General features: G+C 38.8%; 1 protein-coding gene across 7 annotated transcripts in view; it reads left to right on the top strand.

Annotated features, from left to right (window-relative positions):
* The window catches only part of CREB5 (cAMP responsive element binding protein 5), a 408270-nt gene extending 395857 nt beyond the window's left edge, over nucleotides 1-12413 (top strand). For 6 of the 7 annotated variants that reach the window (XM_057549812.1, XM_007193493.3, XM_007193491.2 and 3 more), the window contains 2 exons: nucleotides 4924-5032; nucleotides 5925-12413. In XM_057549812.1, the coding sequence (XP_057405795.1) occupies nucleotides 4924-5032; nucleotides 5925-6088 (273 nt within the window). In that variant the 3' untranslated portion in view covers nucleotides 6089-12413. Of the gene's footprint in view, nucleotides 1-4923; nucleotides 5033-5588; nucleotides 5618-5924 lie in introns of all 7 variants that reach the window. The other variant, XM_007193494.2, reaches the window with a different exon arrangement.
* Nucleotides 12414-13019: the final 606 nt, after the last annotated feature.

The raw sequence follows: 13019 nt of genomic DNA, 5'->3' as shown, positions 1-13019 counted from the left end.
ACGGAAATAATTGCTTTTCTTTTTCAGTGCAAAGACACATGGCCTAAGTCGCTGCTGAAATTTTAGACACACGAGCTCAGGTTTAGGACTTGGCAAGAGAATAGGCCAGATGGGAACTGTTGCTGTACAAATTGAAAGTCCTTTGTTTTAGAATGAACCAAACCTGGCCTCAGTTAATCTACAAGAAAAAAAAAAAAAAAATAGGGGAGGGGCTGTGTGGCAGGGCTCATTTTGATAATTATTTTTTTGGCATGGACTACTGCTTGCATCAAAAAGCATTTGGAGTTTGTCATATTAACAAAATGACATCCCCCAAAGCTAAAAACTGAAAATGTAGCTATTAGGGACTTCTTGGAGTGCTTGTTTAAAGTATGTTATTACAGTGTTGAGTGTCTATATAGGGGTGCTACTTCATCCCAAGTCAACTTTATGGGTTTAAGAACAGATTAATCTAACAACTACATCTATACTCTTACAGTCCCTATTTAAATGGCTAAACTTTTAGGAGTAGCAAACCCAAACTAGTTTAGAAAAAAGAAAAGAATGAAGAGCTGATTTCAGCAAGAGAATCAATACTTATTATTAATACTTTGCTTTTGCAAAGTGCTTCTATATGAAGACCTATAGTTATTATTACAACCTACACAAGGGAGTAAAACAAAAAAACGGTGATTTGCATCAATTCATAATGCAAGGTAATTCAGAATAAGAAAATGTCTCCAGAAGTCCTGGTTTTTATTTCCCTACTAGAACTGCAGGCCACTTTTGATTTCTTTCATGCATTTTGAAACATTTGCTATCTGGTTCTTCCCTTCCAGAATGTATTCAAGGTGATTTCTATTAATGTTATCTTGAAAAGGATTTTTATTTAAAATATAGTCTAGTATTTGTGCATTTCCTACATCAGTCGGTCTATCAATATGGAATGATATCTATCAGTACCTATCAATATGGAATGTTTATGCATGTGCACAGCACACATGATTCACTCCGCTTCCTCTAGGGCAGAGATTCTTGACTGTTTTTAACCCAAATGCTCCCTTATGGAATCTGATGAAGGCTCTGTAGACTCTCACAATATGGACATGTACATGGACTTGAAATTTTGCACAAAAGTGAAACTGTAAATGTTGCTTTGGAATCTGCCCTGATAAGATTTGGAAGTACAGGAGGTGCTAGGACTGGCTCCCTTAGGAAATATGACTTGATACATAAGCCCATTTGAGAATACCAAAAGCAATTAACTAGTGACTAAAAAATCAAGATGGAGACCTTCATTAGATTATTAGGTAATTAGCATTCTCAATAGAAGGCAATTCATAGAATAAAAAACGATCTTGCAGGAAGTAACTAGAAAACTAGTCCAACCACCTTGTTTTACACTAGGTTGGTGTGGCAATTTGGGGAGCCAAACTCGATTATTCTCAACTCTCATTTGAGAGTTCCTTTTTCTGCTGGAAGCTGCCCCATGAATTTCTGTTGCTTCTGTGGCCATTAGACTTTTATTTAGTCCTTATCAGTATCGTACTTACGTGTGCATGATCTAAGCAAGAGGGAGGCTAATTGTTCTTGTCTATGGAGAATATTAATTGGCATTCGTTTTCCAACCCTAACATAGCTAAATAACATAATTACTAATATATTACATTAAGAAATATGTCCATATTCACATATATCTTTAAATGATGGTCATTTGTTACAGTGCTCTCCAGGTTCCTACATTTTTACAGACCCTCACAACTCCCAGGTCCTCAGTTTCTATACTTACAATGTATTGGTTTATTAATAAAGTGTTTTGCTGTCCATAGACCAAAAATGCCACTAAAATCATCTATTTTCTATGGGGCTTTGGCTGTAGGCCAGGACACCACATACACTGTTTGTTGTGGTGACTGGTGCTGTTTTATTGTGGCCTCTCATGAAAGCAAAAGGTTTATCCTGAAATGGTTTGGGATATGCCGAGTATTGTAGGCAGTTAGCTCCTTGCAATTGTAGGAACCCGAAGAACGGATTTCAAAGTGTTTTTTTTAAGGAAGGGGCAGTGTACACTTTGAGTCTGGGGGATGGAAGACTGCCTAGAAAAGGTGTGACTGCCGAGGACACAGAGGAGGAAGAAATGGAGACTAAAATCATCCCCTCCAAGGCAGCCGCCAAGTGAGATTTTTCTTTTCTTCCAGAAGTACAAGAAAGCAACAGAATCCTGTTCTGTTTTATTTTAAATACTTTCCTCATTTGTTTCCTAGATCATGGAAGAAAAGTATGGCTGGATTCACTAAGGATTGGAGCTTAACTCCACTTTCTTAGAACCATTGTCTGCATTATCTGCAACTGACAGTTTCCCCTTAGGGTCCAGGTGTCTAGCAGTTGTGATTTCAGAAAAGTGTTATCTCTATAGTCCAAATACAAATCATATCACATTTCATTTTGAGGCCAAATATGTATACATTCAAACATCTTAGTTTTCTTTTTCTCCTTTTTCTGTTCTGTTTTTGTCTGTTTGTTTTGTTTTTAACCAGGGGCTGCCTTCTATTTAATGGTCTAAAAGTAACTTTCTTTTACACAGGCTATTTTAAGCAGAGGGGGAGCTGGGAAAAGGAAGGATGGCTATCTGAATTTAAATGGGCATAAAATTAGAGAAAAAAACTAGTGTTTAAGGCTAAAATAAATTGTCCTATAAATAAACTTGTCCCATTGACCCCCAAATTGACAAGGGTCACTTTCAGCTTTGATAGGGCCCCTTATCAACCACACTCATTTGGAGGTGGGAGGTGCAATTCACCTTCCTGAATGTTCTCAAATTTAAGAGCAATTTTCCTGTGAAATTAAGTGATTTATTCATCATTAGTGCTAATTTCTCAGGCATTTTAAAAAATTTTTTATTGGAGTATAGTTGATTTACAATGTTGTGTTAGTTTCAGGTGTACAGCAAAGTGAATCAGTTATACATATACACATACCCAAAAGAATCTTTATTAGATTCTTTTCCCATATAGGTTATTTCAGAATATTAAGTAGAGTTCCCTGTGCTATACAGTAGGTCCTTATTAGTTACCTATTTCATATATAGTAGTGCGTATATGTCAATCCCAATCTCCTAACTTGTCCCTCCCCCCTTTCGTCAGATAGGCATAAAAGCCTTGTAGATGAGATTTTTATTATTTTTTTATTCATGCTACTCAACATTTGATTGCTTATAATGTATTTTGCCAATGAATTTGGAATTAGGAGGTATTCTTTGAAACAATTTTCCAAAATAATTTTTTAAATTAACTTCAGAATCCCAAACTTACTTTTCTAGGTGATAAATACATGCCTGAAAAGCCAAGTTCATACTGAAAGTGTAGATACAACTTAATGACAGAAATGTTAAAACACCTTTTTCTGTGTGCATGCTTTTGAAAAGTCTCCTCCACGTGGAGTAGAATTGCGTGACAGCCACAAATGAACACTGGCCAGAGAGAGGGTATTATTTATCACAACTGTAAAATGGCTTGTTTGAGGTAGTGCTACGTTTACAGTTTACTTTTATCAAGGGGCAGCACCTTGGAACCATCTGTTCTACATTTATACAGTTGTCCCTCAATATCAGCAGGGATTGGTTCCAAGACTGGCCTCAGATCCCGTAATCCGCTTGTGCTCAAATCCCATCGTCAGCCCTCTGTATCCGTGGTTCCGCATCCTCAGATTCAGTCAACTGCTAATCATGCAGTATTGTTATCTGTTGAAAAAATCTGCATAGAAGTGGACCCGCACAGTTCAGACCCGTGTTGTTCAAGGGTCAACTGTATCTGTAGACGATGGTGCCAAGTACATTATTCCACAAACTATGAACCTATCTTTGTGAATTACTACATAAAGTGGAGATATGTGGCACTTATCTAAGTAAATCCACAACACCCTGATACTGAGGAGGGAAAAAGTTTATAGACTGAAATTAGCCAAATTAGTTAATGAACCAGTCAAATTAATTCAGTCATGGCCCTAAACTCTATTGCCCTTGGCCTCCCTGGGCTGACCTGATCCCACCAGTAGAGGACCAACATTTGCTCCATATGCTTCCATGCTTCCTCCTAAGTGGCATCAGGCAGAAGGACGTGCTCTGTTGAACTGTAGCCCATGAAGAACTTCTTTTGGGAAATCGGCTTATTCTGAGGGCATTTCAGTTTGAAGCCACTCATCCTGCCACACAGTTCCTCCCAGTGCCTCACATTCACCTTCTATTCGTGATCAGTGTCAAACCTGAGGCTGTAAGATAGCATGGGGACTTCCCTGGTGGTCCAGTGGTTAAGACTTTGCCTTCCAGTGCAGGGGGTGTGGGTTCGATCCCTGGTTGGGGAGCTAAGATCCCAAAAAACCAAAATATAAAACAGAAGCAGTATTGTAACAAATTTCAATAAAGACTTTGAAAAAACATGGTCCATGTCAAAAAAAGAGAAATCTTTAAAAAAAAAAAAAAAAGACAGCGTGAAGAGAATTATTATGAGAGCTACTTTATTGAGTGCTTAGTTTGTGCTAGGCATTGTTCTTCATGCTTTGCGTCTATTACGTCATTTAATCCTCACAACAACTCAAAGAACTTTGTACTATTTTCATTCCCATCCAAGGTTGCTGGAGCTTAGCTGGGTTATGTTACCTGCCTAGAGTCACCCAATCAGTGTAGAATGGAGGGTCCCACCTAAGTAACTTTTAATAGGATTAAGCTCTTGAGTTAAAACCTAGTCTCTTCAGAAAGCCCCTGGTAAACCTGAGGGCCAAATCAAAGGCAAGCTACAAATTTTCAGGTGAATCCTGTTAAATAATATTATTAATGTCATTCAGACATAACAGAAAAGAAGTGTGCCAGTTACATTGTTGAAAGTGCACGGGGCCTTGGGTTTGTATTCTGTGGTCTTCTTAACATGACTTGGATCCATCTCTTTCCAGAATGAAGTGTCCATGTTGAAAAACGAGGTGGCACAGCTGAAACAGCTGTTGTTAACGCATAAAGACTGCCCCATAACAGCCATGCAGAAAGAATCACAAGGATATCTAAGTAAGTCATTGACTTTTTTGCTTTTTTTAGTGTCCAGTTTTTTGCCACCAATTTCTCTTTGGATTTATTGAAAGAACAAAAGTAAAGCATAGACTGCACACCCAGGTGGATATCATGCTAGAATTCTTGAATGGCTGCCAGACTACTGCACCAGAGGGAACCCTTCTTTTCTGACCCCATTTATCACCATGCCCGCCACCTCCTAATAATTTCTGGCTAGACGTTCCCTGGCATTTCACGTTGTAAAATCCCACCAAATTCCAATTCTGCAGCCAGTAGGAGCCCAATTACTGGTGGGCTAGCAGTCTTTTATGGGCTGGGAAACAGGCTTTGGGTGAATTATATCCAATGCCTCAGGATATGCTACATGTTATTCACGGGGCTGAAAAGCTAGTGACCTTGTCTCAGTTTACCAATATGTAAAGTGGATCTGTTTTTCTAGATCCCAATATCTGCACCTGGAATGTCAATAGGTTCAATGCTAATTGAGTAGGGGATGGCGGAAGAAGCGGGGATTCATGGCTGAAGGTCGATTTCTTTTCAAATAATTTTTTAGATTGAGCAACACAGATTCTCCCACCACATGTGAGTATTTTTCCACATTTGATATATGGATGGCTCTTTGAAAAGACAAGATGGGGACTTCACATGCCACGACTCAAACACATCAACTCATGTTGCTGATCTAGAAAGCATGGCTTTGCTTGTAGCTATAAACTGGGAAGGCATAGCTTTGTGACTTTAAAATAAAGTTTTGAAATTAACCTCCAGGAGAAAATGTGTGAAACGCTCCTATTTCTAGCAAGCATCTAGCAGTATATTTTGAGTAGTCTCCAAGTCCACCCAGGAAAGAGCTATATTGGTGTGTGTGTGTGTGTGTGCTTTTTCCTAGGTCCAGAGAGTAGCCCTCCTGCAAGCCCCGTCCCCACGTGCTCTCAGCAGCAGGTCATCCAGCATAACACCATCACCACTTCCTCGGCCGTCAGCGAGGTGGTAGGAAGCTCCACCCTCAGTCAGCTCACCACTCACAGAACAGACCTGAATCCGATTCTCTAAAATCCGAGGGTCAGACCTTGCCTCCAAGGAGAGCTGTCGCATATCCTGCGTCCTTTGTTTTAAGGGCATTTTTAGAATTAACTCAGACCTGGAAGACTCCTCAGCCCTTCAAAGACTGGCTTTCATTTTTATAGTTATTATGGAAATGTTGTCTTTTATACTTAGTTATATAAGCAAAAAAGGGAGTTATGCAATTAATAATCTATCAGCTTGGGAAATGCTTTGGTGCTTTTCTCCAATTTTCTGGTACCAGTTACTTGTTTATAAACTGAACTCTTTCTGTATATAGTCATGGTTTCATTCTTATCAGTCCAACCCTTTGCCTGAAACGTTGAATCTTGTTAAACCACAGCTTTTAGCCAAAATGAGGCGTACCTAGATGTCCAGTATACAGACTGCAAGGCAACTGGGGGAGAAGTCTGATGATGTCGTAGCTTATGTTGAGTTGGTGCTATGATGTCACCAGAATCCCAGATAAATGGAGAGCCTTTTCCACAACCCTGTTTCTCTTACTATAAAAAAAGTATAAGCTCCATTGATGTCCAAATAAAATCAGCAAGCATCTCACCACCTCTCCTTCTACTCTTGGTCCACTTCCTTGAATGCCCAATTTTCCTTTCCATTTCCACTTTTACCTGGGCTCCCTGTTGACTCTTTATTTTTACTTCCTTCTGTTTTATTTTTTCCCCTTTAACATTGCATGTAAAGAAGAAAATAATGTTTAAAGGAAAAAAAAAAAGCTAATGTGGACCTAGCCATGGCTTCCCTTGCCCCTGACCCATTCAACTCTTGCTTTTTACAAAATAGTAACTGGGAGATGTTTAATGTGCCTGGTTTAATGTTTTTAATAATCAGAGCAAATAAAAGGTGGCTTAGCTGTAGGTGAAGCACTGTTGAATGCCAGCTGTGGAGACACTAGGGAAGGGAGCTTTATAAGCCTCAATTGTGAAAGTCCAAATTATGATGCAGGGCTAGAATATCATACCCTCGAATTACAACTGGTTTTATATGGCCTGTCTATAATGTTGAAAATCCATGTACTATATAATAATTCAGAAGGGCTCTATTCACTACACAGATTACACTGTTCAATCATTAGCTGCTAATAGCCTAAGATATATTATTATTTTTTTCTTAAGCAATGGAACCGTCTTTGCTGTTCTGGTGGGTGAAAGTAGACGAACTACTGGAGCAATAGAGAGAAAGAAAACCTAATGTTTCCACGGAGGTGCTTTCAGCCCTCCCACAGCATTTAAAGCACTCTGGCTGCTCAAAGTATCCCCTGGATATGGCTACTCCACTCTTCTGAATAATTCTGATTTATACTTTCAGCAACTTTCCTGGACTTGCCCATTATAGAAAGCTGATAGTCCGAACCACAGTTGTGCCTCCTTGAAACAAGCCATTCTACTGTGCTGTTTTAATATCACATCTCACAAATAACTGGGGCTAATGTTCTTCTCTAGTGGTCTAGGCAGGTGCTGGTGTTTCATCTCCATTTGAAAGCTTGACCTCCAAACATGAGTGTGTGTATGTGTGTGTGTGTGTGTGTGTGTGTGTGTGTGTGTGAGAGAGAGAGAGAGAGAGAGATAATGGGATATAAAAAAATAGTATTTTACAAAAGGTGTAGCTTTTATAAGAGTTCGGAAAAGGGAAGGATGTGGTTTTTTTTCTCTCAGTATAGTGTAAGAATCTATTTTGGAGAAAAAAAGAAAATATAAGGGTCATGAAGCATGGTTTTTATAACTAGTTTCAGTTTTATCTAATAACTTACTTTTTAAATCAGTATTTATCAACAATCTTTTCATGTATGCAGTGCTTTCAAAAAGAAAGTTTTGAGTTTCCAGGGAAACTCATAACTTGGATATATGATCTAAAAAATCAAAACAAAAGCAAAAGCAAAAAAAAAAAACAAAAAGAGAAAAAAGAAAAAAATGCAAACAAGAAAAGGATTTTCTATTATATTTTAGACAAACATATCATTTTTAAGTATTTTAAATACTGAATTCAGTTGTTTTGTTTTGTTTTGAATCCCAGCTGTAATAGCTGAATGGTTTAACCTAACTGGCTTCCTAAGAAGTTTAAGATTTAGCTAAAAAAGCAGTTAACATTCTTGTCTCTATTTTGAAATCAAAAATAATTTTTTCTAAACTCCTTCCTAGGACCATTTATGTGTCCCCCTAAAAAGGAGAAAGAGCTCATTGAAATATTTGTTTGGGTTTTTAAATTTTTTAATTTTTTTTTTATTTTTGTTTTGCTTTAAGTGAAAAATATTTTCTTTCTTTACTGCATGCATAGCACTTAATGAAATGGATTTTTAAAAAATCCACTGGTGATATCAGAATGTCCAAGGAGTGGGCTGTCACTAAAATTATGGTTTACTTTACTTCTGTTCCACCTCTTAATTGAAATATTTAGTTGTTAAACCGAAAGCCTCTGCAGTTAAGAACTTGCCTGAGTTTTCTTAATTCAGCAGCTTGACGGTTTGACTGACATGCATTATGTATAGCTCAATTATGTCTGTTTTTTTATGCTAAGAAGGCAAACCACCACACACAGGTGAGCAAACGGGCCTCAACGTATAATTAGAATAAACTATCTTCTTATTATACTCAGGGCCTTTAGGTATGTTCATTAGCAGTGTGGAAATACAGTAAATGGAGGATGCCAGCACGTTGTCAGAGCTTCTTGAAATCCTGAACAGAAAGGCTCATTGGTCAAATCCAACACTCGACTTATCAATATTAAGTATTTCACTTGAAGGCCTAGCTTTCACCAGACCGTAGAATAATCGGTCTGCCTGAAAATCTCTCCTTCTTGTCCCACACTTTTTGCCAATCTGGGGAAACATTCTGCCCCGTTCTCCTCTCCCACCCAGCTACTGGGTCATCCATCCATATGGTCACAGATCAGTTGCAATGACCTTCAGAGCACCCATCCTGAGGAGGGAGGGCCCGCAGCGCAGCACTGCCTCTCCTCGTTCACAGGTGGGTTTTTATCAGCAGGATCTGCTTCTGAAGTCACTGCCAACCTGCCTGGAAACTTCCACAGCGCCTCCCCTGCCTCCTGTGACAGGAATTAGCAGCCAAGATAGGGACACCTGATAGCGTTTCTACCAGGTCAGTCCTTACCTACACTGAGGCATTCCCATCTTAATTGTTTCTCCTTAAGACATTTCTCAACATATGCCAGGACAGGTACAGTGAAAATCCTCCCTGTACATGAATGGACTCGTTTTAACGCCTGGCGTGAGGTCGGATGTTTTCCCTTTACCCTTCCCCTCAGCCCTCTCCTATCTCCACATCAGTGTTTGCCGGTCACAGTCTTAACACGGCCCATGGGGACGAGCAATTTGTGTACTGTCACTGCATGCCTTCTTATCACTAGGGTGACTTACTTGGAGCAGTTGCTCTTTGGAGCCTGTCAGTCCCATGAAATCAAATGCAGTGCATGTTCCGAATAGAGGGGCATCCGTGGTGAATGTGCAGGTGGCTGTGGTCTGTTAGTTCAGAAAATTGTCGTGTGTTAGTTGAGCTTGTCATTAAAATCAACCAGCTGCCATAAAAGACCAGCCTTTGGCTGGGGGGTTTTAAGCATCTGTAACTGCTATAAACCTAGCCATCCAGTTAGGATAGAATGTGCTTCTTTCTGGTTAATAAAAAACCATCTAAGAAAATATATATGTATGTATGTGTGTATACAGTGGAATTCAAGGACCAAAGCAAAATTTGAACAGGAATCTATTAATTTAGAATTTTATAAGATATTTATTAATAAATGTTATTTTTAAACATTCCATTTGAACAATATTCTTCTGTAGGATCTACTTGTTTTTAAAGGATTAGTTCATAATAAACTACTCTAGTTGTGTGTATCTTCATTTTACAGGGTTTCAAATGGCTATTCTCCATCATTTGGTGGAAATGTTTGTTTAGACCTCTGTGCATAGAAATTCCAAGGATTTGTATTGCTCTGTGAGTTATTTTTTAATCTATGTTCGGAACAGTTTTAAATCATCTATTTCTTTTTTCATTTTGAAAGTAAGCTCTTTCCTTTCGGGAGCAGAGTTCAGCTAAAGGGAATCGGTAACTATAACTGGAACAGCTCTCTTGTAAAAGTGTAAAAACAGCTTCATCTCCGCTGCTCCCCGCCGCACCCCAGCTTCCCAGAATACCTTGCACTATTCAGCTTCCTTAGTGCTCTTCTCGCCCCTTCCCAAACCGTGCGCAGTAGCTTTAAGCCATTCAAGTTCCATTATGCAGTATATCTGAGAAGGGAAAGGAAATAACCCGTTTAAATTGGAATAAAATCGTGCCTATGCGAACAGTAGCAATTTAGAATCTCTCTTTGCTTTTAAAATAATTTATATTTTAAAATTGCACTTTAGCATTTGTAATCCCCGTCAGTTTCTCTTGTTCTCTTTCAGACCTCCTCCCTGTCCTGAAACTTGCCTTCACCCTCCCCTTCCCAGGTCCCCCACGCTTCCTCTTAGGCTCTGAGCTGCATCATTTAAAATACTTTACGGAATATTTGCACCAGGTACATTTGCGTGCATTCACCAGTAGCATAGCCAAGACGCGTTGCTCACATCAACCTAGATGAAGCCTGCTATGAGAATGCCAAGGAGAAGAGCCAGTTTATACTCTTTCTCCCTTTATTCATAGCATGTTTTTAACAAATGTTATGCAACAGATGTGAGGGAGCAGCTATGCTACACTTAACAACTTTCTATCTTATCCTCCAACCAAAGTGTGCTGAATGAGCCAGGAGACTTATCCTTTTGTGCATCAACATGCACATCAGACTGTCGTGCTCGCCATCGTCTCTCTGGGCTGCTGAAAAAAAAAACAGTGACCCTAACTATTTTATTCCTAGGTCTCAAAAATACAATGTTGCCTTGTACCATAATTAGGGACAGCACCTCTATTTTACAATTATAATCTAAGAAAGGACAAGAAGACACTGAAGCAATAAACTTACAAGTAAAATCCAATACCAAAACAAAGAAAAAAAAAAAAAAAACCAACCCAGCTCATCATGTTGTGAAAATGAAAAAGTGTATGTCCGTTCAAAATATTTTACTATTTCTTGTGGAGTTTTTCAGTGATGTAATGCTTATAGCCAAATTGCTTGAAGAGTGTTTATATATTTTTTTCCTTATAAATTGTCTATTTTTAAAAAAAGCTATTTAACCACAAGTTGAAGAGGGGGGGTAAGGCCAAATTGCCAGCATTTCTTAAGAGATTAATATTCTTAAGTGGCACTCTGATACCTTTCCAAGCTTATCATCAGAGGGAGATCAATAATTGTCAGCTGTTATATTTAGACCAACTTACAATATCTAGCTCATTAGAAGCCAGGATTTAGAAAGCTCTTCTTAAGCCATTGAAGATTTTCTTGCATTGTGTTTCATTTTATAGAACTTTATAGGATTTTTTTTTTTTTAACAGAATCATTTTAGCCTCAGGACTGAGAATGTGGAACCTGAATAAATTAGCTTTAAATACATCATTAAAATCTTATGCACAATAAGCTCATTAGAGTCTAGTTTGCTCCTTTAGAATACCAAGGCTATAGACGCTACAGGACATGATGAAAGGTATCAGCCATGCTGAAGTGGAGGGGGTTTCAGAGAAAGGACCCTTCCCCACCAGCCAGCCAGTAGAACAGAAGAACTGCTCGCCCTCTTTCCTTCTATGTTCTGCTAAATCACACCTGCCTCATAGAGAGAGGAGTTCTGCCTTTGAGGTTTGTCTTGGAGAAAAGATAAGCTTGAAATATTCTCCCTGGAGAGGACATGGGATTTGGGATCTTCTGAAAAGGCCCAGAAAAAATGGCTCAGTTCAAATACAGTGTTCTAGGACAATTGGAATATAAATATTGTCCAAAAAATAGAACTAAGAGAAAAAAGGTTAACATTGTGCAAAGTAAGTGTTAACTAAGGAAGTCCTCATAAAAGGTGCTGTCACTTTAAGTCCTGGACTCCGTGGGGTGGGGGGGGGTTGTTTGTAATTGTAAACAGCAAAGCATTTGTGTTTGTTTGTCTGTTTGTAAAGCAACCACCTTCCTTATTGGAAGGAGAAAAAAACTGGGGGTACATACATGTAAATACTTGCAACAGCATTTAATATGTTTAATTTTATGTTAAGCTTTTTGTTGCATCGTGAACACATTTATTGTTACCAACGGACAATGAGTTCATTAAGACTGTTCAACTAGGTCAGATTTTTACATCTCTTTCTAGCAAGAAGAGACAAGATTTTGTGCATTTGTACAAATGTTAATAATATCACTGCAATTCCAATATAATAAAGCACTCAAATGCAAATAATATACGTACCCTCTGTATGATGAAATTTGGGTTGGGGGTAATGACATCTATTCTGCACAAGATCTTATTCATGCCTCATAAACCAAGGCTTAGGCCTTCAGGGTCACCATCATCTAGGGACAAAAGCAGGTGAGATTTTCTCCTTCCCAGACCATCAGTACTCTCCCACTGCCTCTTCCATCCAACTTCCCTACTAAGGCCATGAGTCTAACGCATTCACAATGGGTTGGCCACATGACTTTGGGATCAGCAGATTTTAACAGTCAAGAAATACAGCCAGTGTAAATTCATGTTTAAGTTGTGTCTGTGAACCAAGAATCACATGCTGGTTAGTCTGACAGTCAAATCCTGGTGTTCTTTGTTTGACCTCCAGAGAAGTCCTAAGGACAGGCTTAGCCCAGTATGCATGCACTCTTATAAACATTAACCCCCGCCTTCCTCTTCTTCCTGCCTTCCTTCCTCTTCCTTATTCTTTTATTATTTTTCTAGTCATGCTCCTCTTTTTCTTACACTCAGTCTGATCCATCAGCATGGCCAGAATCCAGCCATCCTTTATCACCAATTTTACTGTTGCAGTTCTGTCCAAGCTACCAGCATCTC

This window comes from Balaenoptera acutorostrata, chromosome 7 (genome assembly GCF_949987535.1).
Source record: "Balaenoptera acutorostrata chromosome 7, mBalAcu1.1, whole genome shotgun sequence".
In the NCBI taxonomy this organism is placed as follows: domain Eukaryota; kingdom Metazoa; phylum Chordata; class Mammalia; order Artiodactyla; family Balaenopteridae; genus Balaenoptera; species Balaenoptera acutorostrata.
The sequence above is the reverse complement of the archived record's forward strand: the minus strand, read 5'-3'. Positions and strand labels throughout refer to the sequence as shown.